The sequence below is a fragment of the Gymnoscopelus braueri genome, assembly GCF_963280865.1.
Source record: "Gymnoscopelus braueri genome assembly, chromosome: 16".
NCBI lineage: Eukaryota > Metazoa > Chordata > Actinopteri > Myctophiformes > Myctophidae > Gymnoscopelus > Gymnoscopelus braueri.
Window position 1 is genome coordinate 8,405,370 of NC_137616.1, and position 27,929 is coordinate 8,433,298.

General features: G+C 42.4%; 1 protein-coding gene across 1 annotated transcript; it reads left to right on the forward strand.

Moving 5' to 3' along the window:
- The first annotated feature begins 1,725 nt into the window (after positions 1-1,725).
- Positions 1,726-27,929, forward strand: dusp10 (dual specificity phosphatase 10). The gene is made up of 4 exons (XM_080453213.1): positions 1,726-1,886; positions 3,882-4,817; positions 19,247-19,624; positions 27,256-27,929. Exons 2-4 carry the CDS (start codon positions 3,929-3,931, stop codon positions 27,519-27,521), a joined length of 1,533 nt encoding a protein of 510 aa, XP_080309339.1. The 5' UTR covers positions 1,726-1,886; positions 3,882-3,928; the 3' UTR covers positions 27,522-27,929.

The window sequence follows — 27,929 nt, forward strand, 5'->3', positions numbered from 1 at the left end:
TCCCTGACAAGCCCTGACAAGCACTTGCATGGAATTGTAGAAGTTGAGGCATTACATTTTGTTCGACTCGGTTCCACAGATAAATATCGTGAAAATAGCCGATCTACAAGCCGATCTACAGCCTGTAGATTGTCTATTTTCGGCTTGTAGATCGGCTATTTTGAATTTTCTGGAATTAGCAATCCACCTAAAAAATGTTGTGTTTTTTTGGTTTATGAAAGAGCTGGAGAGACAGCAGGAGACCCCTGTTATAGCAATGATTGGGCTACTATCTGAATACAGAGCTTTCACTTTTTATTTTATGTTTTAAGCCAAAAATATCAGTAGCCTATACACCCAGTTGCGGAAAGTAACTAAGTACATGTACTCAAGTACTGTACTTAAGTAACATAGGGGTGCTTGAGGTACTTTTACTTCTACTCCACTATATGTGACTATAGGCCTACATCATTCTCAGAGGTAAATATAGTACTTTTTTACTATACTACAATTATTTGATAATGTTACTAGATTATTAGATTATTATTACAAAACATACACTAACCACGTCAGCCCTATATACAGTATGTGAGCTTGTAGATCTGCTATTTTCAAAGGATTTTATTCATTCGGAAACTTTGGAGACATTCTGCATAGTACTTTTACTTTTTGTACTCTAAGTATATTTTGATGGCAATACTTGTATATTTTTTTACTCGGACTTACTTGTAACAGAGTATTTCTACATGGTGGTATTGGTATTGATATTTTTGCTCAAGTAAAACATGTGAATACTTCTTCCACCACTGTGGTTACACTATATTTAAATAAACACTCAGGATTTTGACAGTGCACGGTTCGGTTCTTGCACAAAATTGGCATGTATAGGGACTTTTGATTGGTTTCCAATGACATCATCACCAACCATGGCTGCTCGTGTACACTCGGGTCGGGACTGTGTTCACACGGCAATCTCCGTCAGAGACGCTGCTTCACAATAGACCCCGCCCCGTTGCGGGGCGTTTGTTTAGCGGGGCCGGGCTTTCACTGCAGTGTTGCCATGTCTGCTTATTATAAGCGGCTTTGGGCTTATTTTTCTGTAAAGTTGCTTGTAAATATTGGTAGTTGCGGGTTGCGGTTTTCTTTTTTGGGGCTTGTTTAGTTGCTTATTTGGTCTTGTTTCCTACTGTTGTTTAAAACAGTGGTTCTCAAACATTTCCATGTCAAGGCCGGTCCCCCAGCCCAAATTAATATTTACGTGTCCACTGTCCACGGACCCCCATCTGAAAATATTTTATGCCAGGGACCCCCCACCGCCCACCCCCGTACCAGATAGGTGTTGTTAAAATGTTTTTCTTTTTTTTTTAAATCCACATTTGTCACTTTTTTTTCAAGATTTATTTTTGAAAATAGCAGATCTACAAGCTCACAACGCGTCGTGGCGTTGTGAGCTTGTAGATCGGCTATTTTCAAATAGCCGCTGTATTTAGGCGTAAAGTTGCTTCTTTTGGGCTTGTTTTCCTAGACCTGGCTTTTGCTTATTTCTCTCACAAAATCTGGCAACGCGTGCTTCCACCGTATGTTAACACAAACGAATCCTCCTTTCATACGAACGCATGCGGCCGCGCATTGGTTCGATTCCCCGTCAATCCCCCCCCTCCACCCCCTCCCCCTCTACCCCCCCCCCCCTCCTCTCTGTAGGTTGGCTCTGACTCTTCCTTCAGTGTTATTTCTGTGAGGTTCAAGTCCATAGAACCACCACCACGCCGAGACTGTGGTGCTGCTGAATGGAGGCGCCCCTGTCAGCCAGCCTTAGAATAATAATAATAATATTATTATTATTATTACCCTTCTATAAACCCACCCCACCTCCTGCAGCAAGGCGAAACATACCGATACAAATACATGTAAGTATACAACTTTTATGAAAATATATTATTATTGTTATTCTTTTGATTATTATATTTTATTATTATATTGTATTATTTTGATTATTTTTTTAATTGATTTTGTATTCGTTTTTGACTAATATCGAATCAATGAATCTCTCCACTGTCTGTCTTACTGTAGAAGTTATAGCTGTCAGGATGAACTGTATACAGCCCCACACACACATTATCTGTATATTCTGTATGAGAAATTAGATATTAAGATAATGATTTTCTCGTGGTTGCATTGGGAAAAAAATATATATATCCGATTATTATTGGTTTGGCTTTAAATCTATAGGTTGTGTTGGCCTGCTATTATAGCCTCGATCTCTCTAAAAAAAATTGGGGGTTTAAATGTTTATTAATTCTTTAGCCATAGCGAACAAGTTATTGGACGTTTAAATGTCTTCCGAATGAGATCCAGGCATGACATTTTGTGTGTGTGTGTTCTTCTCTCTCATTGATTCATATTTGCAGTCGGAATAATGGAGATTATTGCGTTTTGTGTGTATAATTCAAGATGATCGGAAAATAGCAGATCTACAAGCTCACAAGGCGTTGCGGATGCCTCACGTTGTGAGCTTGTAGATCGGCTATTTTTTCCCCCGAACGCTATATCATATTCTCAGCACGTTCTCATGCCGGTTTCTTCAATGAATTTTGCCATGAATGATTTCTCTCCCCGGACTGAACGTGTACCGCTGCTACACACGACCGACACAGGACAACACACACACGCACACGCACGCACACACACACACACACACACACACACACACACACACACACACACACACACACACACAGGCACACACACAGGCACACACACGCGCACGCACACGCACGTGCATACATACACACAGGCACACATGCACAGGGACAGACGTCGCTCGGCGGGGGGGGGGGCTTTAAAAAAATATATATGTATATATATATATATTTTTTTTTTTTACATAATAATGTGAGGATGACATGGCTTTTTTAAATGATTGTCCTTTTTGGGGGGAGAGCAAAATAATGTACCTTTTTTTTTTTGCACCCTGACTTCCCATTTTGAGGGAGAGACCAAACTGCGGCGTAGCGTTGATGCAGCATTTTATCTTTTTTGTCACTGATGTGTAGAAAGCTGTAGCCACTATACTGGAGAGGCTCCAGCTATAGAGAGAGAGAGAGAGGCTGAGGCTTGGACATACATACATGATGATGGGGATGCATGGTGGAAGCATGCATCATTACACTGCATGCACACACCATGCAGTTACAGGGATTTATTATGTCCATTGCATTAAAAAAGTGATTCAGATTCATGAGATTCTGCTGGTCTTTATTTTTAACCACTTAAACCTCACATTATGGTTAAGCGGAGTCCCTCAGGGCTATGTGCTAGTACCTTTTCTGTTTTCTGTTATTGTGGGGAAAAGCTTTTCGCTGAAAACAGCAGATCGACAAGCTCACAACGCAACGCGTTGCGTCTTGTTGTAAGCTTTTCCCCCACAATAAGGACGCTTGGGGTTTAAGTGGTTAAAACAGTGGACAGTCTCTTTTTTAGTTTATTTGCCCCCCGGCTGGCACCCACCACCCACCACCAACTTGGGTGTTGCCCTGCAGGTGTTGACATGACTATTATTGGGTCTCTTGTGGTTTTGCGTGTCGATCACACGCATACGAGGGCGGCCGAACTCTTCGCTCACCGTTCGTAGCCTTTGCAAGGCGGGGTCAGGCGAATCCTTGAGGTTCTTTGAAATAAAAATGAATATTTTTTGTTCGGATGTCCTCTCACTGGTAAACTCACCGTGTTAAACGTATGAATTTCCTAACCCCAAGAGTGTGCAAATGGACCCATAAGGGTGTGAAAGCTAAATTATCACTATAAGGGTTTTTACAGTTCACTGAATGAAACCCTGAGGCCTTGACTCTCTGTGTTCCTCCTCCTCCTCCTCCTCCTCCTCCTCCTCCTCCTCCTCCTCGCAGAGCCGCTTGTCGAGTTCTCCGTAGACGTCACCGCCCGCGGCCTCCCCATGCCTCCGTCTCCTCTCGACGACAGAATTGTGGTGGCGCTGCCAAGGCCAATCCGACCTCAGGAACTCCAACTGCGCCTGGACACCACCAGCTTCCTGGACTCCATCACCACCACCGGTAGCAGCGGAGGCGGAGGGGACCACCACCATCATCACCGCGGCGGCAGCAGCACCAGCAGCAGCAGCGGCGTGGGCAAGACCATCATCAACACTACCACCGTGGTGAAGATCCAGTCGACTACCACCAATCTCATAACGTATATGCCCTCATCCAACGGATCCACGCGCTCCTTGTCGTGTGGATGTAGCAGTGCCAGCTGCTGCTCGGTCAGCACCTATGAGAAGGACGCCCCCCAGACCCACAGCCAGGTGAGCGCCAGCAGCCCCAACCTCAGCAGCTATGCGGGCGGGCCCTCCAGCAACCACGAGGCCCTGAGCGCCGGCGGCACGCCGGTCCTCGCCTCCAGCCACCACCCGGCCAAGGCCCTCCTCCTCGCGTCCGTGCGGGTCATCCACCCCAATGAGCTGGCCAAGCGGGTGACCTGCTGCCCGCTGGGGCACCCCGTGGCGGGCACGCCGGTGCCCGTCATCATCGACTGCCGGCCCTTCATGGAGTACAACAAGAGCCACATCCGCGGCGCCGTGCACATCAACTGCTCGGACAAGATCAGCCGGCGGCGGCTGCAGCAGGGCAAGATCACCGTGCTGGACCTCATCTCCTGCCGCGAGGACCCCCGCGGCAAGGAGCCCTTCAAGGGCATCTTCTCCAAAGACATCGTGGTTTACGACGAGAGCACCGCCGACCCCTCCAGGCTGACGCCCTCGCAGCCGCTGCACGTGGTGCTGGAGTCGCTGAGGAGGGAGGGCAAGGACCCTATCGTCCTCAAAGGTAGGAGGACAGGGGTGGGAGGGGGGGAGGGAACGTTTGTACTAGTCCCCAAACCCCGGAAACCAGTTAGCACTCTGCACTTCCTCTCTCAAAGTCAAATTTCTTTTTGTTTCGTTTTTTTACAGATTTTTGGTGAAATGCCATAAGGTCTGTGGTTAACACAACCGTAAAGGATTTTCATCATCCCTCGAACACCCTATTAACTGTGAAGCTGTAAAAATTTTCCCAAATGGACCCATAATGGGTTTAAACTCATTTTAAATTTTAGTGTATGAGGGTGAGCTTATTGTTTGGCACCGCTGTTAACTAATGGTGTAAATGTCACCTCTGTGGAAATGGAATTTGAATTGTTCCACGGCATCTTGCAAGAACTCTTGCTCTTTCACTTCGGACGGTCCATATGGTTCCATTTCATGATTTTGATTACAGTACGATTGCAATATATTGTCCACTCAGTTAAGGCTGGACGATAAGAACTTAAAATCAGTATCATGATTTCAAACGTTTGCGTTCAGTACAATTAATGAATTATATATATTTTTTCAATAGTGAAAATAGCAGATCTACAAGCTCACTTTTGTACATTGGCTATTTTCACTATTTTCGCACGCCACCATTGTACACCGAAGTATGATGCAGGGTTAAGTGGTTAATCGGTCTAATCGATATAGTTTATTCTACAAAATCTATTAGACTTTTTTCATGTCGATTCATTGATACATAAGAAATTTAAATCAGCAAGATCAAGACCAAACATTGGTTTCGATATGTTTTCGGTTAATTGCCCGGCACTACAATCAGTCATATTTCAATATAATGTCCAGTAATATTACAGCAGTTGGAAATGCACTGCAGAGCACCTTCTGACCTATGTTAATGAGGCATAATCACCAGCCTAGCATGTTGTAGCAAGCTGTACACACACACACACACACACACACACACACACACACACACACACACACACACACACACACACAAACACGCGCAAGCCCACACACACGCACACACACACACACACACACACACACACACACACACACACACACACACACACACACACACACACACACACACACACACACACACACACACACACACACACACACACACACACACAGCCCTAGCTGAGTATATAACATGCTTTGAGTGTTCAGGAATTTGTATCAGCTGTTAGTAAATAGGGAGTCCTGTTGAGTTAGACGTCCCTGGGCTGGAGCCATGACTTCTATCTTTGGTGTGTTTGGTGTTTGGTGTTTGGTGTTTTGTGTGTGTGTGCGTGTGTGCATGCGTGTGTGTGTGTGTGTGTGTGTGTGTGTGTGTGTGTGTGTGTGTGTGTGTGTGTGTGTGTGTGTGTGTGTGTGTGTGTGTGTGTGTGTGTGTGTGTGTGTGTGTGTGTGTGTGTGTGTGTGCACACACGTGCGTGCGTGCATGTGATGTTGGACAAGCATGCCCGGTTTGGGGTCTGGGTGGTGAGTGCCTGTCATATGCCTTCTAGACACCGTCTTGCAGTGAGATCACAGCACCTCCATATCTCTCCTCTCCTTTCCCCTCCTCTCCTCTCCTCCCCTCCCCTCCTCTCCCTTCCCCTCCCTGTTTGATGGAGGAGGCTCCTATCTTCTGTGTGTGTGTGTGTGTGTGTGTGTGTGTGTGTGTGTGTGTGTGTGTGTGTGTGTGTGTGTGTGTGTGTGTGTGTGTGTGTGTGTGTGTGTGTGTGTGTGTGTGTGTGTGTGTGTGTGTGTGTGTGTGTGTGTGTGTGTGTGTGTGTGCGTGCGTGCGTGCGTGCGTGCGTGCGTGCGTGCGTGCGTGCGTGCGTGCGTGCGTGCGTGCGTGCGTGCGTGCGTGCGTGCGTGCGTGCGTGCGTGCGTGCGTGCGTGTACGCGTGTGTGTGTGTGTGAGCCTCGGTCCATTTGAAGGAGCAGACAGCACTGAGTCTCCAGCAGGCAGATTGAATTCTCATGAAATGCAGGCAGTGTTGTGCTGCTGAGGGAATCCAGTGTTTTCTGCCTCATTCTCATCAGCCCAGCAAGTGTCTGTCCATATCTCTCCTTCCACCCCGAGTCAACCATGTCATATAAGTATATCCTTTAGCCACTTAGGCCCTACATACTTGAGTTGACCGAGGGTACTTGGTCCCCTCCTTTTTCCCCTATACACCAAATCTCTTCACCGAACATATATAGCCGATCTGCACGCTCGGCTATTTTCGACAAATGTTTGCCTATTTTTGCCAAATCCTCGCCTATATGACATGCCCAGGAGAGGGACACTTAGGGTTCATGTGGCTCGTGGTGGCCACCGTTCGGAACGTGTGCCCGTACGGAGCGGGACGGTTCTTCTGGAGAACCGCTCATCCAATCCACTCAACACTGCCCTCCCTTTGGTCCTCAGCTGTACACCAACCTAGTGCCAAGTTGATCGGATGAACGGCTCTCTCGATATACGTGAAGGACTGGCATACATACTAGGGATGGGACGATAAGCGTTATTATCGTTTATCGTGATTAAAAAACACTCACAATAATCGTGGAGATTTTAATTTATCGTGAAATTGTCCTCATTGTCCTTAGCTTTTGTCGAACTGCAAATTCAGTACAACTTAAACCATCTATACTTGATAAAACTGACCTGTAAGGAGCACATTTGGTACGCTCTTATTTCACTCTTCGCAAAATCCGATTCGCCAAAAATTCTAGATCTACAAGCTCACAACGCGTTGCAACCGTTGTGAGCTTGTAGATCGGCTATTTTTGCCGAAGGTTCCCCCCAGAATAGGGATGCTGGGGGTTCAAGTGGTTAACAAAAGTACGTTTTAAGCATATTTTGATTATCGCGATATTATCGTTAATCGCAATTATTTCTTGCCGCAATAATCGTGACATGTAATTTTCATATCGTCCCATCCCTAATACATACATAGCCTACATTGATTCCTGGTATTTATACTACAGTACATAATATATTCACACATTGAATTATAGCAACTCTGAGCTTATATCAATGGAAATGAATGTAGCCCACTCGGGCTTAGCATTGACTTGTTCCTTTTATATTGTTAAATCTAGTCCTCCATTCTTGTCCTTGGAGCTCTCTGGGTAGTAGGTGCGTTTTCACGGATGTTATATGGTTGTCATTTGTATTGACCTGAACTGTCATTCTGGTAAAGCTGTGTAATTTTTCACACTTAGAAAAGAGACTTCACTAACAATAGAATAGAATAGAATAGAATAGAATAGAATAGAATAGAATAGATGGAATGGAATAGAAATACTTTATTAATCTCCGAAGGGAAAATAACCACTCTCATCAGCAAATCACATCCAAATGTTATTCGCATATGTGATCCAATGTGGTTTTTAATGGTTAAATAAAGGTTATAATAATAATAATAATAATTTAGATGTGTTTTAAAAAACGTTGTGTGGATTCAGTCATAAACACAGAATTGTTATATAACAACCCATAGATGACACAATGTAAAGCCTGAACAATGAGCACCCATGGAGGATGTTGTGTTAATAATTGACCAATATGTGTGGGTACATGTTTGAATCTATGTTTAGGTCCTTTGACGAAGGCCTATTATTATTATTATTAGTAGTAGTAGTAGTAGACAGTAGTAGCAGACAGTAGTAGCAGCAGCAGCAGCAGCAGCAGCAGCAGCAGCAGTAATAGTATGTTTGGCCATGGCGGGCATCAGTGGTGAATTATTATTTATGAAGATATTATGTCTTCAACTTGCCCTATGATTGTCTTCTCTCTGTGTTCTCATAAACAGTTTGTTGGCTTTCCAATAAGGTCTCATAAAAATATTTTGCACACTGAATAAAAAGACAGAATAGGAGAGGATCAAATCATTTGCATCTAATATTCACTTGCGGACATGTTTGGCCACAAGCCTCTGCAGGTAATGATGATTTGATGGGCTTCAGTGCGGGCCTCTGCTAAACCTTTTTCTATGATTGACTTATTATTTATGTTAATAATACTGCTTGAAGACATTCTGCACTATCCTCTTGGGACCCAGCAATTATTTTTGTGCACTGTAGTGCAGTGGTTCTCAAAGAGGGGTCCTGGGGGGGTCCACATTTGACACATTGGCTATTCAAAAATAGCAGATATACAAGCTCAGAGCGTGTGACTTCGTGCCGCGCTGCAAGCTTGTACATCTGCTATTTTTGAAAAAAGATATATATATCTTGAAAGTATTACGCATTTTCTAACACAAATCTTCTCCTCTGGGGGTCCCTAGCACAAAAAAAATCTGTTAGGAGTCCGCGGCCAAATACATGTGACTCTACTGAGGCCTGATGTGTGTGTGTGTATATATATATATATATATATATATATATAATATATAATGTATATATATATGTGTTAGAAAATGCGTAATACTTTCAAGATATATATTTAAAAAAAAAATATATATATATATATATATATATATATACATAATATATATCGTTGCTGTGTGGTGGAAACCTCATATGTCCAAAACTGTAACTTTTCAGAATAAAAAAAAACATAGCCGATCTACAAGCTCGTAGGGGCCATTAATTTACAAAAAAAAACATAAAAAGTTAAAATATGGAGATAAGAGGTATGTAATAAACAAAATGTCAGTTTGTTTATGGTTAGCAGTGGAAAGAGTTGGTACATGGTGTGAAAAGCCAAGAGTGGGGGAGAGAGAGAGGGAGAGAGAGAGAGAGAGAGAGAGAGAGAGAGAGAGAGAGAGAGAGAGAGAGAGAGAGAGAGAGAGAGAGAGGGACGGAGAGAGAGAGCGAGGGAGAGAGAGAAAGAGAGGGAGAGAGAGAGAGAGAGAGAGAGAGAGAGAGGGAGAGGTGATTTCCAGATGGAAGAAGTACTCACATGTTTTCACTTACGTAAAAGTATCAATACTGCAATGTAGATATACTCTGTTACAAGTAGAAGTCCCATATTCAAAATGTACTAGAGTAAAAGTACATAAGTAAAATGACTCATTGTGCAGAATGTCCCATTTCACAAGTTCAAAGTGTATTATCTACAAGTGAGCTTGTAGATCGGCTATTTTCAAATGGCCGAAATGTATATAGGGCTGAAGTGGTTAATGTATGTTTTGTAATAATATTCTAAATCTACAAAGTAACTAGTAACTAAAGTTTTCAAATAATTATAGTGGAGTAAAATACAAAAACAATATTTGTCTCTGAGATGTAGTGGAGTAGAAGTAAAAGTATTGAAAATTGGAAATACTCCAGTAAAGTAAAAAAAAAAAAAAACCTCTAAGCAGTGGTGGAAGGTAACTAAGTACATTTACTCAAGTACTGTACTTAAGTACAATTTTCAGGTATTTGTACTTTACTTGAGTATTTCCAATTTCCAATACATTTACTTCTACTTCACTACATCTCGGATCCAAATATTGCACTTTTACTCCACTGCATTTATTTGAAAACCTTTAGTTACTAGTTACTTTGTAGATTTTGATTATCATTACAAAACCTACATTAACCACTTCAGCTCTGTATACATTTCGGCCATTTGAAAATAGCCGATCTACAAGCTCACAATGCGTCGCGAAGCTTGTGAGCTTGTAGATCTGCTATTTTCAAAAGATTTTTATACATTTGAAAACTTGAAATGGGACATTCTGCATAATGACTACTTTTACTTTTGGTACTTTAAGTACATTTTGATACCAATACTTTTGTACTTTAAGTACAAATTAATACTAAAGTAAATTTTGAATTACTGACTTTTACCTGTAACAGAGTATTTCCACATTGCAGTATTGATACTTTTACTTAAGTAGAGCAATGGAGTACTTTTTCCCACCACTGCCTCCAAGCGGGAACTGAGCCACTGGGTTGTGAAAGTGAGAGAGAGACATTGTATGGTCTTATTCTGTGTGACTTTAGTCAGAGATAATGACAGACGGTCACACTCCACAGACCTCATCTCTGCACAATGTGTGCTGCTTTTTGGAGAGTCTGTTATTCTGGCGCTGCTATGAAAAAAGGGTGACTATTTGTCAATTGAGTGCATTCTGAACACAAAGATGCTGGCTCAGGGTGAGTCGAAATAAAGGGGCCTTTCAAAGTTCCGTGTGGAGTTTGTGTGTTGCCTCTGAACTAGCCACCTTAACCCATTAAAGGGATAGTTCACCCCCAAAAAAATAACTTTTTTTCTATCGATTAGTCACCCCATGGAGACTTGAATTCATGGTTATTTTTTAGTTGTTGTCGCATTCCTAAGCCAATAATTTGATAGGAATGCGACAAAAACAAAAAAGAATCCTAACAGTTTTCTGAAAAACTTATGTTGCTACAGTAGCCTGTATCAGTGGTTCTCAAACCTTTTCATCTCAAGGACCCCCAAAATGATATGTATTTGGCCGCCGACCCCCGTCTGAAAATGTTTTGTTCCAGGGACCCCCAGAAGCAAAGATTTGAGTTACAAAATGTCACTTTAGAAGTATATGTATTCAAAGATTTGCACACATTTTCAAGATTTTTCAAAAATAGCAGATCTACAAGCTCATAGCGCGGCACAAAGTGACGCGCTATGAGCTTGTAGATCTGCTGTTTTTGAATAGCCAAAGTATAAAATAACACAGATGCTTTCCAACAGCCCTACAATAGATAAAGTCATAGTCACATAACGTACAGTACAGTAGCCAGTACAGTATATAGCCACACCCACAAGAACATTATTCTGTCATTAGTAGTATCTTGTCTAACAAATAAAATCACTGGATATGTCTCGTTATGGTGGTGGTGGAGGACTAATATATCATCGCTGTCAGGTGGAAACCTTGTATGTCCAAAACCCTTCCTTTTTTGTTGTTATTTCAAAAGAAAACATTTAAAAATAGTGAAAATAGGCGATCTACAAGCTCGCAACGTTGCATTGCGACATGTTGTGAGGCTTTGTAGATCTACTATGTTCACTGCTTTTGTGTGACACTCTTGTATGATGAAGTAGGGCATTTAATTATGAAGGAGATCCAAGGTTTCTACCCGACAGCAACGATATAAAGAATGATAAAAGAGAAAATTCCGACGAACCTGACTTTTCATTTTTAATTTCTCTTTTATTATGAGCTCTAACACTTAAGGGAAAGACCAACTTCATTGTACCCACATTGCTTGAAATGGCAGAAATAATGTTTTAGGCACTAGACACGATTGTATTTTGACAGCATGGCTCTTCAGGCTAGCTGCTCATAACTGTGTCGGTCTTTGTGTGTGCGTGCGTGGGTGCGTGGGTGCGTGCGTGAGTGCATGCGTGTGTATGTGTGAGCAAATCCAAACTTTGGAGTAGGCCACTGAATTTTCTTTTCACATAATGTTTTATACGTTTTTTAAATACTTAACTTTAATATTATATCGGTAGTCAATGGGGCTCCGATCGGGGCTGAAGCCTCAAACATTGTAGTTGTTTAGTAAAGGCTGTGCATAACAACATGGCTGTATCATCTTATCATTTAGTTCTGGCAGTGATATCTTCAGAGCTCGCACTCTCATAAACCCACGTAAAATACATGTACCGTTGCAGAATAATAAGCTTAAAGTCAACTCCACTGGAATTCCCCTGTGTCACCCAAGGTTCAGCTCAGCAGGGCCTGTTCTGTCATTGTGTAGTTACGTTGCCAGATTTCGTGAGAGAAATAAGCAGCCAGGTCTATGCCCAAAAGAAGTGACTAAGCAGGCTACATAACCACTTTAAACCTATATACATCGGATATTTGAAAATAGCAGATTTACAAGCTCACAATGTGTCGTGTTGGCGATGCGTTGTGAGCTTGTAGATCTGCTATTTTCAAAGTGAAATATTTGGAATATTATTTATTTTTTTCAGATGGGGGTCTTGATTGATTGATTGATTGATTGATTGACTGAATACTTTATTAACAGTTTGCAAATTGTACAGTGGTACGATTATACAATGGTGCTAAAAGGATAACACAAAAAAGCCCTGAGGGCTTATTTCCATTGTGGTCCTGTGTATTCAATTCATAGAGACATTTAAAGACAAGAATATACAAAAAAATATCCTCTACATCATCAACACTACTAGCAATAAAACATATGTACAGATCTGCGGAGAAATACAATGATTTGGGGCATCCTTGACATGCAAATGTTTGATAACTATAAAAGAATAATAAAAAAGAAATTGGAAGCAAGCCCAAATAACTCAACTTTAAAAACAAGCCCAAAAAAAAACTACTAGCAACTACCAATATTTACAAGGAACCTATACAAAAAAAAGAAGCTGAGTATAAGTCGCTTATAATAAGCAGACATGGCAACACTGGTTATGACATCACACAAGAGCCTTTATGAGGGGTTTTGTTCAGGGGTATCGGTTGGTCTGTTTTATGACTCTTACACAGTGGTGGAGGTAGATTTACTCAAGTACTGTACTCATGAGTACCATTTTGAGGTACTTTGACTTTTTTTTTCTCTCCATACTTCTCAGAGGTAAAATTGTACTTTTTACAACTACTTGAAAACTTTAGTTACACGTTACTTTGTAGATTTAGATTGTTATTACAAAACATACATCAACCAATTGTATAGTTTGTCTACAGATCTAAAAGCTCTCTCGTCTACAGATATTTTTTTTTTTAAGATTTCAGTACTTTTACTTTGGTGCTCAAAGTCTATTCTGATGCCAATACCTTTGTACTTTTACTCAGGTAAAATACAGGACTTTTACTTACCAACAGAGTATAACACATATTTCTACTTGTACTAAAGTAAAACATCAGAGTACTTTTTACCACACACACACACACACACACACACACACACACACACACACACACACACACACACACACACACACACACACACACACACACACACACACACACACACACACACACACACACACACACACAGAGTGACCACAGTTGACAGGAGATCCCCCACCTGCCCAGTTACCATGGAGATGTTTTGAGTACATTGACAATGACCTCACTTGGCGTGATGTCAACACTTGTAATATGAACAATACACAAACTGATACTCTGTGTGGTCGGACCCCCCTCCCACCCACCCACCCACTGAAAGCCAACAGGTGCAACACTCACACTAACTGAAACTATAACTGGTAAGAAACAACACCATTTTTCCCTTCCCGATACCGAATTCATGGATATTTTGACAGGCAGCGGTTCCGGTAGGAGACACAAATAGTGTCCTTTGTGTCTCCTATGGAACCGCTGCCTACCGGTCCTCTGGTCATCAAATTATTGGCTTAGGAATGTGACAAAAACACACAAAAAATCCATGAATTCAAGTCTCCATGGGGTGACTAATCGATAGGGGAAAAAAAATGTGTTTTGGGTGAACTATCCCTTTAAGATCTAGAACAGTGGTTCTCAAAGTGGCAGACATCCCACCTCTCCCGGAAGTTCCGGGAGTCTCCCGGGAATTAGCGTCCACTCCCGGACACCCGCGTAGCGACCATAAATCTCCCGCAAATGCCGACCAGGCGATCAAATGGTGGATTTGCGGGAGAACGGTTCCTATTTACTTCTCATTGCTCAGATCCGGTCTAGAGACCGCCTACTGTCTCGGTTTGCACACATGGGGCACACACAGACCGGATCTGCAACCTGCAATGCAATTCTTTTTTACCTCTTCTTTGTTCTCATTCGTCGCTGAACTGCTAATCTGACAAAATGAATTAATGTCATTCGCTGTGGGAGGAGTGGGCGTCTAAAAGTGACGAACTGGTCTCAGATGCAGAGACGGAGAGAAACAGATATATACACAGTACTCAAGGAGTTACCCGTGTCTAAAATAATGACACTTTTACCCGTTGCACTGTATGTACAGTAACAGTGACTTCTCAATTGCTCGAGGTATGTTAAGCTGGCAGCATTGTTGATTAAGCTCAGCTAAAACACTTATGCCCTCTTTGTAGCTTTGATTGAATACTTTATTAACAGTTTGCAAAAAAAAGCACAGCGCAGCTGCTGCTGCTGTTGCCAATTTATTATCTATATCAATTTTTAAACCGAAATAAAACCCCCAAAAAAGTACCAAAACCCGTAAAATAAAACTAACATTTTCGTGTGCGCGCACGGAAATGATTTTCTCCAGGATGGGATGTCTGAAGCGGGGTCCAGGGACTCTCAGGGTTCTTTGCTTCCTTACATCTTTTTTGTCTGTAACTCGTCCATTTTGGTTCCATTTGTACACTCTCAGAGTTATGTGGGTCCTTGAAATTAAAAGGTTTGAGAGCCACTGATCTACTCACCGATACCAGCATTTTAGGCAGTATCAGCTTTTCCAATACTGGTATCGGTATCGGAACAACTCTAAAAGAAACGCCTGATTTGTACTTGGTGGTGCAGCGGTGTCGAGTAGAATCGGTATCGGTATCGGTATCGGTATCGGTATCGGTATCGGTATCGTGAGTATGCAAGTCTAGGACTAACTGTCCACACTGAGCACGCGATCAGGTTGGATTTGTTGTTGGTTGCATTGTGGTAAACAAGGTAACGACACAGACCTGCGCAATAATGCTTAACCTTTACTTTGTCGTATGACCACGTCGCTCTGCGCAAATAGCCGCAGTTTTTTTAGCTGTTCAAGACATGATCAAATCAATATGATTCCAATCCAGATGGGCCAAACTTTTTTTGTTTTGTTTATTTGTTTATTTATATGGATCCCCATTATCTTCCTGGGGGGGTCCAAGACATTAAAGGGATAGTTCACCCAAAAAACCTTTACTACTTTTTTTCTATTGATTAGTCACCCCATGGAGACTTGAATTCGACTAATCGATAGAAAAAAAGTCATTTTGGGGGTGAACTATCCCTTTAATAAACATAAAAACAGTATAGTATCACAAAAAAAATCTAAAAACAACAACAACAAAAAAAAGTTGGGGACAAAAGTCAAGTATAAAAAGAGATACCAACATGGATACAACAGATTAAAAAAACAAAAAAAAGTAGTTCTATCAATCTGGTACGTAAGAAAGATGATATTGTATGTTTTGAGTGTACAGTATATGAAGTCTAAGTTTCCTTTTAAAACTTTTCTTTGACGTTACTAATATCACTTGGAAGACTATTCTTCCACAGTACAATTGACCATAAAATGCAGCTCTATTGGACTTAGGTATAGGTAAAGTTATCTGTCCACCTCTCGCCCCACGAGTGGATTATGTGTGGAGATATTTGAGCAATAAGTTGTATTATTGTGAAAAGAAAAAAAGAAAGAATAGGAGTCTGGGTGTTAATAACTCTGTGTAAATATGTAAGTAAACCAGCAGAAAGTCTTTCTTTGAAACTTTGGCCAAGTAATATTAAAGACAAACATTTGCGCCGCCAGTCTGAACACATAGCCTAAGTATGACATCATTCTTAACTGACCATGTCGTCCTCGCAGCCAACATTATGTCAATATTACAGGATTATATGTGAAGAAGTGCAGATGTCTTAGCAAAAGAGACAGGCTTAAATAGTTATTTAGCTGAGAGTTTGACTAGTCTGAGGAACATAATGGAAGCTATTTGTCGAGTGGTGAGGGCAGCACCAGGAGTGCTGGAGGCCATCTCAGCCATTTCTCATTCTTAAGATGATGAATGGGGATGCGACCGGTCGTTAGGTGATCGACCACCATGGCCGTACCTTTATGAATCGAAAACGGAATTGAAATAGAAAGGACTGCAAATCCTCCGCGTACTGATGTGTTATGAAGCCATTCAAATGACTATATGGTACAAGTATAAATCCATTGCTTCTTGTTGCCCATAGGAAAGTGATTCTCAACCTTTGGTACTTTCAAGGACCCCCAGTTTGCTATACATCAAGCCAGGGGGTTCCCAAACCTTTTCATGTCAAGGACCCCCAAATTGATATTTATTTGGCTGCGGACCCCCATCTGAAAAGGTTTTGTGCCAGGGACCTGCTGAAGAGAGAAATTGTCAAAATAGCAGACTTACAGTACAAGCTTGCAGTGTGGGACAAAGTGACGCGCTGTGAGCTTGCGCATCTGCTATTTTTTAATAGCCAACATATAAATGGATAAAGTGGTTAAGATAATTGTGATGCCTACATTAACTACTTTAACTGAGGACCCCCTGGAACCCTCCTTGGAGGTCCCCGGACCCCGCGCTGAGAACCGGTGTTCTTTATAGAACTAGTTTTGAACGCCTTCTTCGAAACTCTTTGGCGAGTGGTTAGTAGTCCGTTATTTTTAACTCTTATCGGACCGGAATGCAAAGAGCTCAGTTGTTGTCATAATGCTGTCATAACATGATGCCACTTGTGGTGAATGCCTACAGTAGCATGATGAGAGCATACAGACATTTTTAGCATGGAAAGCCCCCAGTGGGTAGTGAACTCATGGTTGTGGCAGCGCTGCCCACACAGAGCTACATGAGAAAGATTTTATCCAGGGTTTGGCCCAGTTATAATATAATGTAATATATCTAGAGGGCGGACTGCCCCGCCCACAGCTATTCATTTCAATGAAAGTTGCTCACTGGCGTTTGAAGCACCCTACTCACTCTACTTCCGCATTTATGGGCACCAAATTTGGGTGCCCCAAATGCGGAAGTCTTGAGCACCGAGCAGGCGCACTAGGGTTTCAAACCGTAGAAGCATGCACAGTGGCGTTTTAAATGTGGAAGTATTGCAATCCCAGATTTGACCACCAGGCGACGGCCGCTTCACTGTTCTACCGCGGCTCTGGGGGCTTGGTTTGGCCCCGTTCGTCTCATTCTAAATGACCAAATGTGACTTCCTGTGGCCTCACAATGATTTATTGATTGATTGGTTGATTGATTGATTGGCACAAATGCATATCGTTGCTGTCGGGCAGAAACCTCTTATCTCCATATTCAAACTTGTTGTGTTTTTTTTTTTATGTATACCCTACTTGATCATACTACAGCGTCACACAAAAGCATCAAAACTAGCAGATCCGCAAGCACGAAACGTGGCGCATTTTGAGCTTGTAGATCTGCTACTTTTGCATCCTGAATCCTGAAAAGTAACAGTTTTGGACATAATGAGGTTTCCACCCCGACAGAGACGATATACTGTTCATGAACATTTGTGTCTATCAAAAGGACAATTAAAGCTTGAGAGCAGGGGTCATCCTAAGTGTTTAATTAATGCAGAAATACTGTACTATCATTTTACACATTAGAAGTCCACTAGTATACATTTAGGGCTATAGGTCTGTGATTCTGGTGATATTATTGACCTCTTATTTTGTGTATGTCCGTGGCAAAGATAAAGTTTGACATGGTAAGCCGGCATGGTGAGTGTGTGTGTGTGTGTGTGTGTGTGTGTGTGTGTGTGTGTGTGTGTGTGTGTGTGTGTGTGTGTGTGTGTGTGTGTGTGTGTGTGTGTGTGTGTCTGTGTGTCTGTGTGTGTGTGGGGGGGGGGGGGGTGTGATCTATTGAAGATTCTGACTTTCAAATGTACATATTTTTGTATTGCTGTATTGTTGTATTGTGCTTTCTGCTTTGGCAATGTAAACGTATGTTTTCTCATGCCAATAAAGCACTTTGAATTGAATTGAAATTGAATTATGTGTGTGTGGGTGTGTGTGTGTGTGTGTGTGTGTGTGTGTGTGTGTAACACTTCCTTGACTGTAACTTCAGAGTCACCTACTACCACCCTAGTCTCGCGGGCCAGACTGTTGCCTCCCACAATTTTCCCACTTCCGTTTCGTCTTACAGTCGCGCAAATCTGTCCTAACATAAATCAAAATAATCAGAGCATATATTGCTTCCTTCTTAATAGAAATGGAAATTCTAAAATAAAATGTTAAGATATTTTAACATATATTTTGGTGAACGGAAATGACGAACAGATGACAGCTTCTGTTCTCGTTTTTTGGAAGGTATAGTTCCAGACTCTATATCATTGGTTCTCAAAATGGGGTCCTTGAGGGAGTTCCAGGGGGTCTGCAGCTAAATGATAGATAGTTAGGAACCAAATGGGCCCTTATGGGTCTGAAACTCTGAGAGTGCACAAATGGAACCAAATGGACCCGTTTTGTACACTCTCAGAGTTAAATTAGCACTGATTTTACAGTGTAGATTGGGGTCCCAGAGATAAAAATCCCATTCAATGGGGGTCCATGGCTTCATGCACGGTTCTTGATACTGTATAAATGTTTGAGAATCACTGCTACAGCCGTAAAAATCTTCTCCTATGGGGGTCCCTGGCATATCTTTTCAAATGGGGTTCCGCGGGCTAATAAGGGTCAATTTGGGGGTCCATGATATGAAAACGTTTGATGCTATATAGCATTCGGAGATTGTGGAATAGTTGTCTGGCTACGCGAGACCACTACCACACTGAACCTGGGGTGAGTCAAACAAAGACTGCATGAACGTTGATTGTTTTGACCGTTTGCTCCATCTTCCTCTCTCCTTGTCTCTTGGTTCCACACACACAGGAGGCCTTAGCTGCTTCAGGCAGAGCCACGAGAACCTGTGTGACCACTCGCTGCACCTCCACGAGGGCCTGGACCCCGGCGGCGGGGCGGTCGGCCTGACGGGGGCGCTACCGCTACCTCACTCCCTGCCCTCCACGCCGGACATCGAGAACGCCGTGCTGACGCCCATCCTGCCCTTCCTGTTCCTGGGGAACGAGCACGACGCCCAGGACCTGGGCCTCCTGCAGCGCACCAACATCGGCTTCGTCCTCAACGTCACCACGCACCTGCCGCTCTACCACTACGACACGGGCCTGTTCAGCTACAAGCGGCTGCCCGCCACCGACAGCAACAAGCAGAACCTGCGGCAGTACTTTGAGGAGGCGTTCGAATTCATCGGTAGGGGAAAAAGTTGTTCGATTGATTTGGGGGGGGGGGGATTTTTATGTATTCATTCTTAATTCTTTTACATTTCAAAACTTTTTCAAAAATAGCTAAAATAGCAGATCTACAAGCTCACAATGTGTGGCACCAGGTGGCGTTGTGAGCTTGTAGATCGGCGATTTCTTTAGATCGAAATTCTTTGAGTGAGGCCGTTCAACAAATATATAAATCGATTTATTCTATTAATCCAAAAAACTAAAAACAACAAAAAAGAATCCATAGAATTCAAGGTTCAAGGTTGTATTTATTGTTACATCTTGTGTACAGATACATAAGAGTAAAACTTATTTTGGTTTGGCTTCCTTTTAGAATAATCACTAGTAATCACTAAGGAATAATCAATAGTTGCAGACCTAGTATGAGTCCTTATATTACGTTGTTACAGTAAGCTGTAGTTTGGCTGCAGCTGATACAAACAAATAGATATGAACTCATCAGGGTCTGCTGTAGGCCTACGATATATCGTTGTTGTCGGGCAGAAACCTCTGATCTCCTCTAAACAATTTCCCCCCCGTAAATTAACACCCTACTTGATCATACTACAGCGTCACACAAAAGCAGATCCACAAGCTCGAAACTTTTTTTTTGAGCTTGTAGATCTGCTACTTTTGCTATTTATTTATTCTATTTTAATCCTGATAAGTAACAGTTTTGGACATATGAGGTTTCCACCTGACAGAGACGACATTATGCAGCCTGGCATCTTAGAAGCTACGGGGCACCGGGGCGACCCAATAGCTGAAAGGTTAGGGTGCATTTACCACATATGGCACAAAATGCCTTCAGTGTGTCCCTGGTTCAAATCCCGGACGGCCTGACTTTTTGCTGTGTCATCATAACCCCTTCTTTCTGTCTGCTACCTCTCTCTTACGGCAGACCGTTGTGTGAAATAAAGCAGAAATGCTATAAAATAATATTTTCTAAAAAAGAAAAGAAACTGAGAGCCCTATTCTGGGGAAACAGACGAACTGGCTTGAAGCAACAGTGGGACGGCGGGTGGGCCATATTATCCAGGTCAGCTCGCCATATGACAGTCCAACGCAATAAATATGCCCCTGAGTTGTATAAGATCCTGATACTAAACCTTTTTTCAGTTTTTTCATATTTAAAAAAATATATTTCAAGTGGTTAAAGGTAGGGTAAGTGATTTACTTTGGTTAAAGTAAGTGTTAAATAACTCTATATTCTGATAGTACTCATTGCTATAGAGTGTTTGTTCAGTAAAAGGAGTCTCCCATGTCTCTCCAGCTCTTGATTAAACAGAAAACGCATTTTCAGTGCTCTCTCCTGATTGGCTTACATTTTGTCACCTACCTGAAAATGTACTATAATCTGTTTACTAAAGAGCTGGAGAGACCCCTGTGACCGAACAAACGCTCTGTAGCAATGATTACTATCAGAATATAGTACTTTAAACTTTTTAACGAAACCAAAAAAAATACCGAAAAATATCGCTTACCATACCTTTAATCGATTGCTTGATAATACAGGTTTTAAAAACATATATATTTTATATAATTTATTTTTCAAATAAAAAAAGTTATCGATAGAATAATCTCTAATAGAATAATCAATGGTTGCAGCTCTAACACAGTGTCATAAAATCTTTGGAAACGCGGTGTCAAACTGGTGCCCTTTTGCAGGAGACGCGTAGCCAAAGAATCTACAGCAACTCGAACAGACGCCAAGAGCAGATGATGTAGAATTATCTTGGGAGGAAATACCAGATGCACTTAATAAGAGTCTGGCACTGGTCCTGTGAGAAGTGTTTTCTCAGTGTGAAGCCCGCTTCATAGTTGCATAACCAATTCAACCCTATTGTATAATACTTCGTTGACCGCGGTCCCCCGTCGCTCAATTGGTCACCTCCTTTCTTTCCCCTCAACACCAAATCTTGGCGAAAATAGCCGATCCAAAAGCATTGTGAGCTTATGGATCAGCTATTTTCGCTGAATGTTTGTCTATTTTTGCTGAATGTTCACCAATTATGACATGCCCATGAAATAGGGACGCTATAGGATTCATGTAGTTGATAAACTAGACAGCGCAGTGGTTCTCAAACCTTTTCATGTCAAGGACCCCCAACGGACTCCCATCTCAAAATATTTCGCTCCAGGGACCACCCCAGAAGCAAAGATTTGAGTTACAAATGTTCGCTTAAAAAAATATTATATTCAAAGATTTGCACAAATTTTCAAGATTTTACAAAAATAGCAGATCTATAAGCTCATATAGCATTCGGTGCCGCGCTATGAGCTTGTATATCTGCTATTTTTTAATAGCCAAAGTATAAAAGGTTAAAGTGGTTAAAATTATTGTGATGCTATATTAACACCCCCTGGAACCCTCCCAAGGACCCCTGGTAGTCCCCAGACCCCACTTTGAGAACCAACGATATAGCGGACTCTAAGCAGATGTCTCTGCCCAGGAGGTCATTTTTTTTGTCTGTCCCGTGTGACCTATCCATGAGAAATGTTGCCTATGACTATAAACGATAAAAATAACTATATCGTTCACTGCTGTCTTCGTTATAGTTGTGGTTTGGACTTTTCCATCCAGAACAATTTTTAAAACTATAACTTTGTAAGTATTGTTATAGTTAAAGTATAACTTTAACAACAGGTAACAGCCTAAAGACAGTCCACCGGGACTCTCCATCCATGGATGGAAAATTGCTGATCTACAAGCTCACAAAATGAGCAGGGTACGTTTAACCTTTCTAACCAGGCTGAAAGTGGTTCAGAAACGGTTCAAACAATAAGTATATTATATAATTGATTGATATATAATAGTTGACCAAGCAGTAAGCCTTTCATGAAGGAGAATATTATGCCTAGGGCTGTCACCATCGTGACATTCTGGTTGACGATTAATTGTTGTACAAATTATTGTGATGAATGATTTAATTGTGTTTTTTTATGACAAACTTGATATGACAGATATGGCAAACTTGTAACTGACAATGGCCGGTACCAATAATAAAAATAAATAATGTACATACCAAAACAACCCATGCATTTAATAATATTAGCTACGGGCTGCAGCTCTCGGTGCCAATATTAGAGCAATGAGCGTGTAGTACATTGTTTACTCGGGCATTGAAGCAACGGTCGCAGCGCTTATTATGTGCGATCTCACCACGTGTCAGAAAGTACATTATTTCAAGTCACGTTGAGCAGTGGTGGAAAAAGTACTTGACTGTTTTACTTAAGTAAAAGTATCAATACTGCAATGTAGAAGTACTATGTTACAAGTAAAAGTCCGGAATTCAAAAGTATTGGTATCAAAATGTACTTAAAGTACCCAAAGTAAAAGTACTAAAATGTTTGAAAATAGCAGAACTACAAGCTCACAATCGCGACGCGTTGTGAGCTTGTAGATCGGCTATTTTCAAATAGCCTATGTATAAAATAGGGCTAAAGTGGTTAATGTATGTTTTATAATTTGTAATAATTTATATCTGCAAAGTAACTAGTAACTAAAGTTTTCAAATAATTGTAGTGGAGTAAAAGTATAATATTTGCCTCTGAGATGTAGTGGAGTAGAAGTAAAAGTATTGGAAATTGGAAATACTCAAGTAAAGTACAAATACCTCAAAATTGTACTTAAGTACAGTACTTAAGTAAATGTACTTAGTTACTTTCCACCACTGGCGCTTATTATGTGCAATCTCACCACGTGTCAGAAAGTACATTATTTCAAGTCATGTTGAGAGAGGACACGAGCCGGCCGGGACAAAAACTTTTCTCTCTCGAGGACAACGTGTGCGTGTGCGTGTGCGTGTGCGTGTGTGTGTGTGTGTGTGTGTGTGTGTGTGTGTGTGTGTGTGTGTGTGTGTGTGTGTGTGTGTGTGTGTGTGTGTGTGTGTGTGTGTGTGTGAGTGAGTGAGTGAGTGAGTGAGTGAGTGAGTGAGTGAGTGAGTGAGTGAGTGAGTGTGTGTGTGTGTGTGTGTGTGTGGCAGAGGACCCCCAGCGAATGCTTCGCAGACCACTTGGGTTCCGCGGACCAGTTGCCTCAAAAAAAGATTTATTTCATTTGATAATGTGCCCATTCCACGCTGACCTCTTAACAACTCTCTCTCCCATAGCCCTAGACTATCTGTCTTAATCAATGCCATTCTGCAACAAACTTGGTCTCCCAAAGTTTAACTAAGGCTATTTATATAGGCTACTGTGTATAACCCAAAGTCTGAAAATACTTTTGACTGTGCACATCCACGGACGGGTATGGACTGGTACTTTCAAAAGTGAAAAAAAGCTGATCTACAAACTCACACACGATGCGACGTGCTTTGAGCTTGCTAATTTCCAAAAGATTACATTTATACAAAACGATTCTCACGATTATGCAAAAATAATTGAGACTATTTCAAATAGTTCCGATCAGGCGATTATTTAATGATTGTGACAGGCAAGAGAATACAGAGCATGGAGATGAGATGCTACAGAAGACTCATGGGTATCTCCTACACCCAACATGTCACCAACGAGGAAGTCCGGCAAAAGATCAGCCAAGCCATCGGCCCACATGATGACCTGCTTACTACTGTCATAAAGCGAAAACTGAGGTGGTACGGACACATCACCAGATCCTCAGGCCTTGCAAAGACCATCCTGCAAGGCACCGTACAAGGTGGCAGGAGACGAGGGAGACAGAAGAAAAGATGGGAAGACAACATCGGAGAATGGACTCACTTGAAACTCAGTGAGGCAATGAGAGCTGCCGAGGACAGAGAGGGATGGAGAGAGCTGGTCAACAGATCGTCTGTGGTGCCCCAACGACCCTCCGGGGTTATGGGATAGGTGAAGGTGAAGACGGGCCTATCTTTGCGTTGTGATGACACTACGGTTTTGTTTGATACAAAAATTGAACTTACAGTATGTGGCTTAGAATGCATATGAAATCATGTTATTCAAGGTTCAAGGACTTTTATTGTCATTCCATACAGGTATACAGAACAAAATGTGTTACCCTGGTCCTGGTCATGGACCAGAATAAATTACACCTTAACACTACATAACATTTCTATTACCTATAGTGCAAAATAAAGCAATTGCACTTGCTTGAGGGATCCATTCCAAGATGAAACAGACAAGTGAAACATACGGTATATAAACAGCGGACGGCGAAATTGTGGTGCCGGTTGGTCAACGAAATTGCAGAGCTCTGCCCTACTGGTGTAAAATAACTAAGTACATTTACTCAAGTACTTTACTTAAGTAAAATGTTGAGCTATTTTTACTTTACTTGAGTATTTCCAATTTGCAGTACTTTTACTTCTACTCCGCTACATGGCAAATATTATACTTTTACTCCGCTACATTATTTAGAAACTTTAGTTACTAGTTACTTTGTAGATTTTGATTATTATTACAAAACATACATTAACCACTTCAGCCCTATATACTTTTCGGCCATTTGAAAATAGCCGATCTAAAAGCTCACAATGCGTTGCGATGCGACGCATTGTGAGCTTGTAAGTAAGTAGGTCGGGAGAGGCTTATTGTCGGTATCAGCCGATAACACGCGGTCCCCGGTACAATGCGCTAGACCCCTGGGAGATGGATTGCTGAGGTGGAGCGCCACACCTACCATCAGCTCCCAGTACCTACCGCACGACTTACCGCACCCAAGCCGTGCTACTCATACGCTGAGTTGGCGATGCCCGGGATCGAACCCATGACCTTGTGGTCTAAAGGCGAGAGCTCTACCGACTGAGCTACCCGGACAAAAAATAATTATAGATCTGCGATTTTCAAAATATTTTTATACATTTGAAAACTTGTGAAATGGGACATTGTACATAATGAGCACTTTCTACTTTGGCACTTTAAGTAGGCTACATTTTGATACCAATACTTTTGTACTTTTACTCAAGTAAATTCTGAATTTCTGACTTTTACTTGTAACAGAGTATTTCTACATTGCAGAATTGATACTTTTACTTATTAGTCAAAACTAGTACTTTTTCCACCACTGCCACCCGCCCTTCTCTGCACTTCTCCTCCCACACCGTCCCTAAAATACCAAACACACGCAGGCGGGGGAAGAAATCACCTCCAGAAATGGTCAATTTGGTCAATTTGCCTACCAGCCGCATGCCTCACACCGACCCACCTGTCCCCAAATAGGGCCCATAGAGGTGGAACACTCTCTCACATTGGAGTAATTGTATGCCGGACACGCTGCAATGACAGATTTTCTTATTTTTTGCCTGATGTGCTCCAGTTTGGGTGAATGTATTTTGAGCATTTGCACAAAGCAGATGTTCCATTTATCTCATATGAGGTACTGCAGTGTGACTCCCCAAGGGGGGAATCAGTTGGCTGTTTTCTCTCACATTTTGGATCTAAATGGTTGTTTCTCAACCAGTGGTCCACGGACTACTAGTGGTACATGGCATAATTACAGGTGATCCATGTGGGGGGGAAAAGTAAATGTCTAAAAATAACTAAGGCATTCGAAAAGTTTTTTAAAGTGCTTAAATTTGGCTTTAAGATCATTCACGTTAAATATATATGCGGTACATATATATATTTTGTAAATATATAAATTAAATAGAAATTACTGTGTATGACTGTGTTATTGCTGTGGGGAGGTGGGATGGGGTGGTCCTTGAAGATAAAAAACAAAATGCACTGTGGTGCAGTCGGTAGCGCTGTCAGTAGCGCTGTCGCCTCACAGCTAGAGGGTCCTGGGTTCGATTCCCGCCGGGGATGCTGTGGGCGCTGGGGGCGTGTCCTCTCCTCCGTGTCATCAGTGCCCATACCCTAGGTGGGTTTGCATGTTCTCCCCGTGTCCCCTAGGGTAGGTACCCTCACAAAAACATGCAGTAATCCTGGTCTCTATACCGCCTCCCCCTGGCCAGCCGGGGTGCCTGATGGAGGGGAAAGGAACTGGTTGGAATAACGTGTTCCTTCCACACGCTAGACGCTACGTCCTACTGGGGAAACTCCCCCGTCGGGTGATAAGAAGGCTTGTTAGCTTGTTAGCTGCATAAGGAGGCATGAACTTGGCTCTGAGCTCTCCCTAGGCTGGCAGAGGGAGTGTGCACTACACTCCCCCAGGATTACTTAGACAATTGGCACTGGGTGAAAAAAATATGGGGTTACAAAATCGTGGGATTAAAAAAAAAATGCTAATGGTCCAGAGCTCAACATTTTGACAACCACTGCTCCTAAATCAGTAGTTCTCAAACTTTTTCGTGCCAAGGACCCCCAAATTGATATGTATTTGGCCGCGGACCCCCACCTGAAAATATGTTGTGCCAGGGACCCCCAGAAGCAAAGATTTGAGTTCAGAATGAAAAAAAAAATTTCAAAGATTTGCACACATTTTCGAGATTTTTCAAAAATAGCAGATCTACAAGCTCATAGCACGGTGCCGTGCTATGAGCTTGTATATCTGCTATTTTTGAATAGCCAAAGTATAAAATATGGATAAAGTGGATAAAACGATTGTGACGCTTTATTAACTAATTTTGCTGGGGTACCCCCCTTCAAGGACCCCTGGGGGTCCCCGGACCCCACTTTGAGAACCACTGCCCCTAAACGACTCATGTGTCTTTTCTTCACCGTTTCCCCCAGAGGAAGCACATCAAGCGGGCATGGGCCTCCTGATCCACTGCCAGGCGGGGGTCTCGCGCTCGGCCACCATCGTCATCGCCTACCTGATGAAGCACACGTGGATGACCATGACCGACGCCTACAAGTTCGTCAAGACCCGGCGGCCCGTCATCTCCCCCAACCTCAACTTCATGGGCCAGCTGCTGGAGTTCGAGGAGGACCTCAACAACGGCGTCACGCCGCGTATCCTCACGCCAAAGCTCATCGGGGTGGAGACCATCGTCTAGAAAAAAGCCACGCCATCGCTCCACACACACACACACACACACACACACGTGTGCGCCTGTGTCGTGCGCTCACACACGCCAGGCAAAAGGTACAGCGCTCGCTCGCACTCCTTTTTTCACTGTTTCTCAGAGGTGACCGTGGTGGGCTACTCTGTTTCGGGGAGTGTGAGAGAGAGAGAGGACTTTTTATTTGAGGATATATATCCTCCTCTGCGCCCGTGGCTCGGACTTTTCTCTGGCGTTGTTGCCAAAGCACTGGGTTCACTGGTGATGAGAAATGCCAAAAATCCCCTTGTTGTTTGGACCTGGCCGACGTCCCAGAGGAGAAGACAAGTAGAGAGAGAGAGAGAGAGAGAGAGAGAGAGAGAGAGAGAGAGAGAGAGAGAGAGAGAGAGAGAGAGAGAGAGA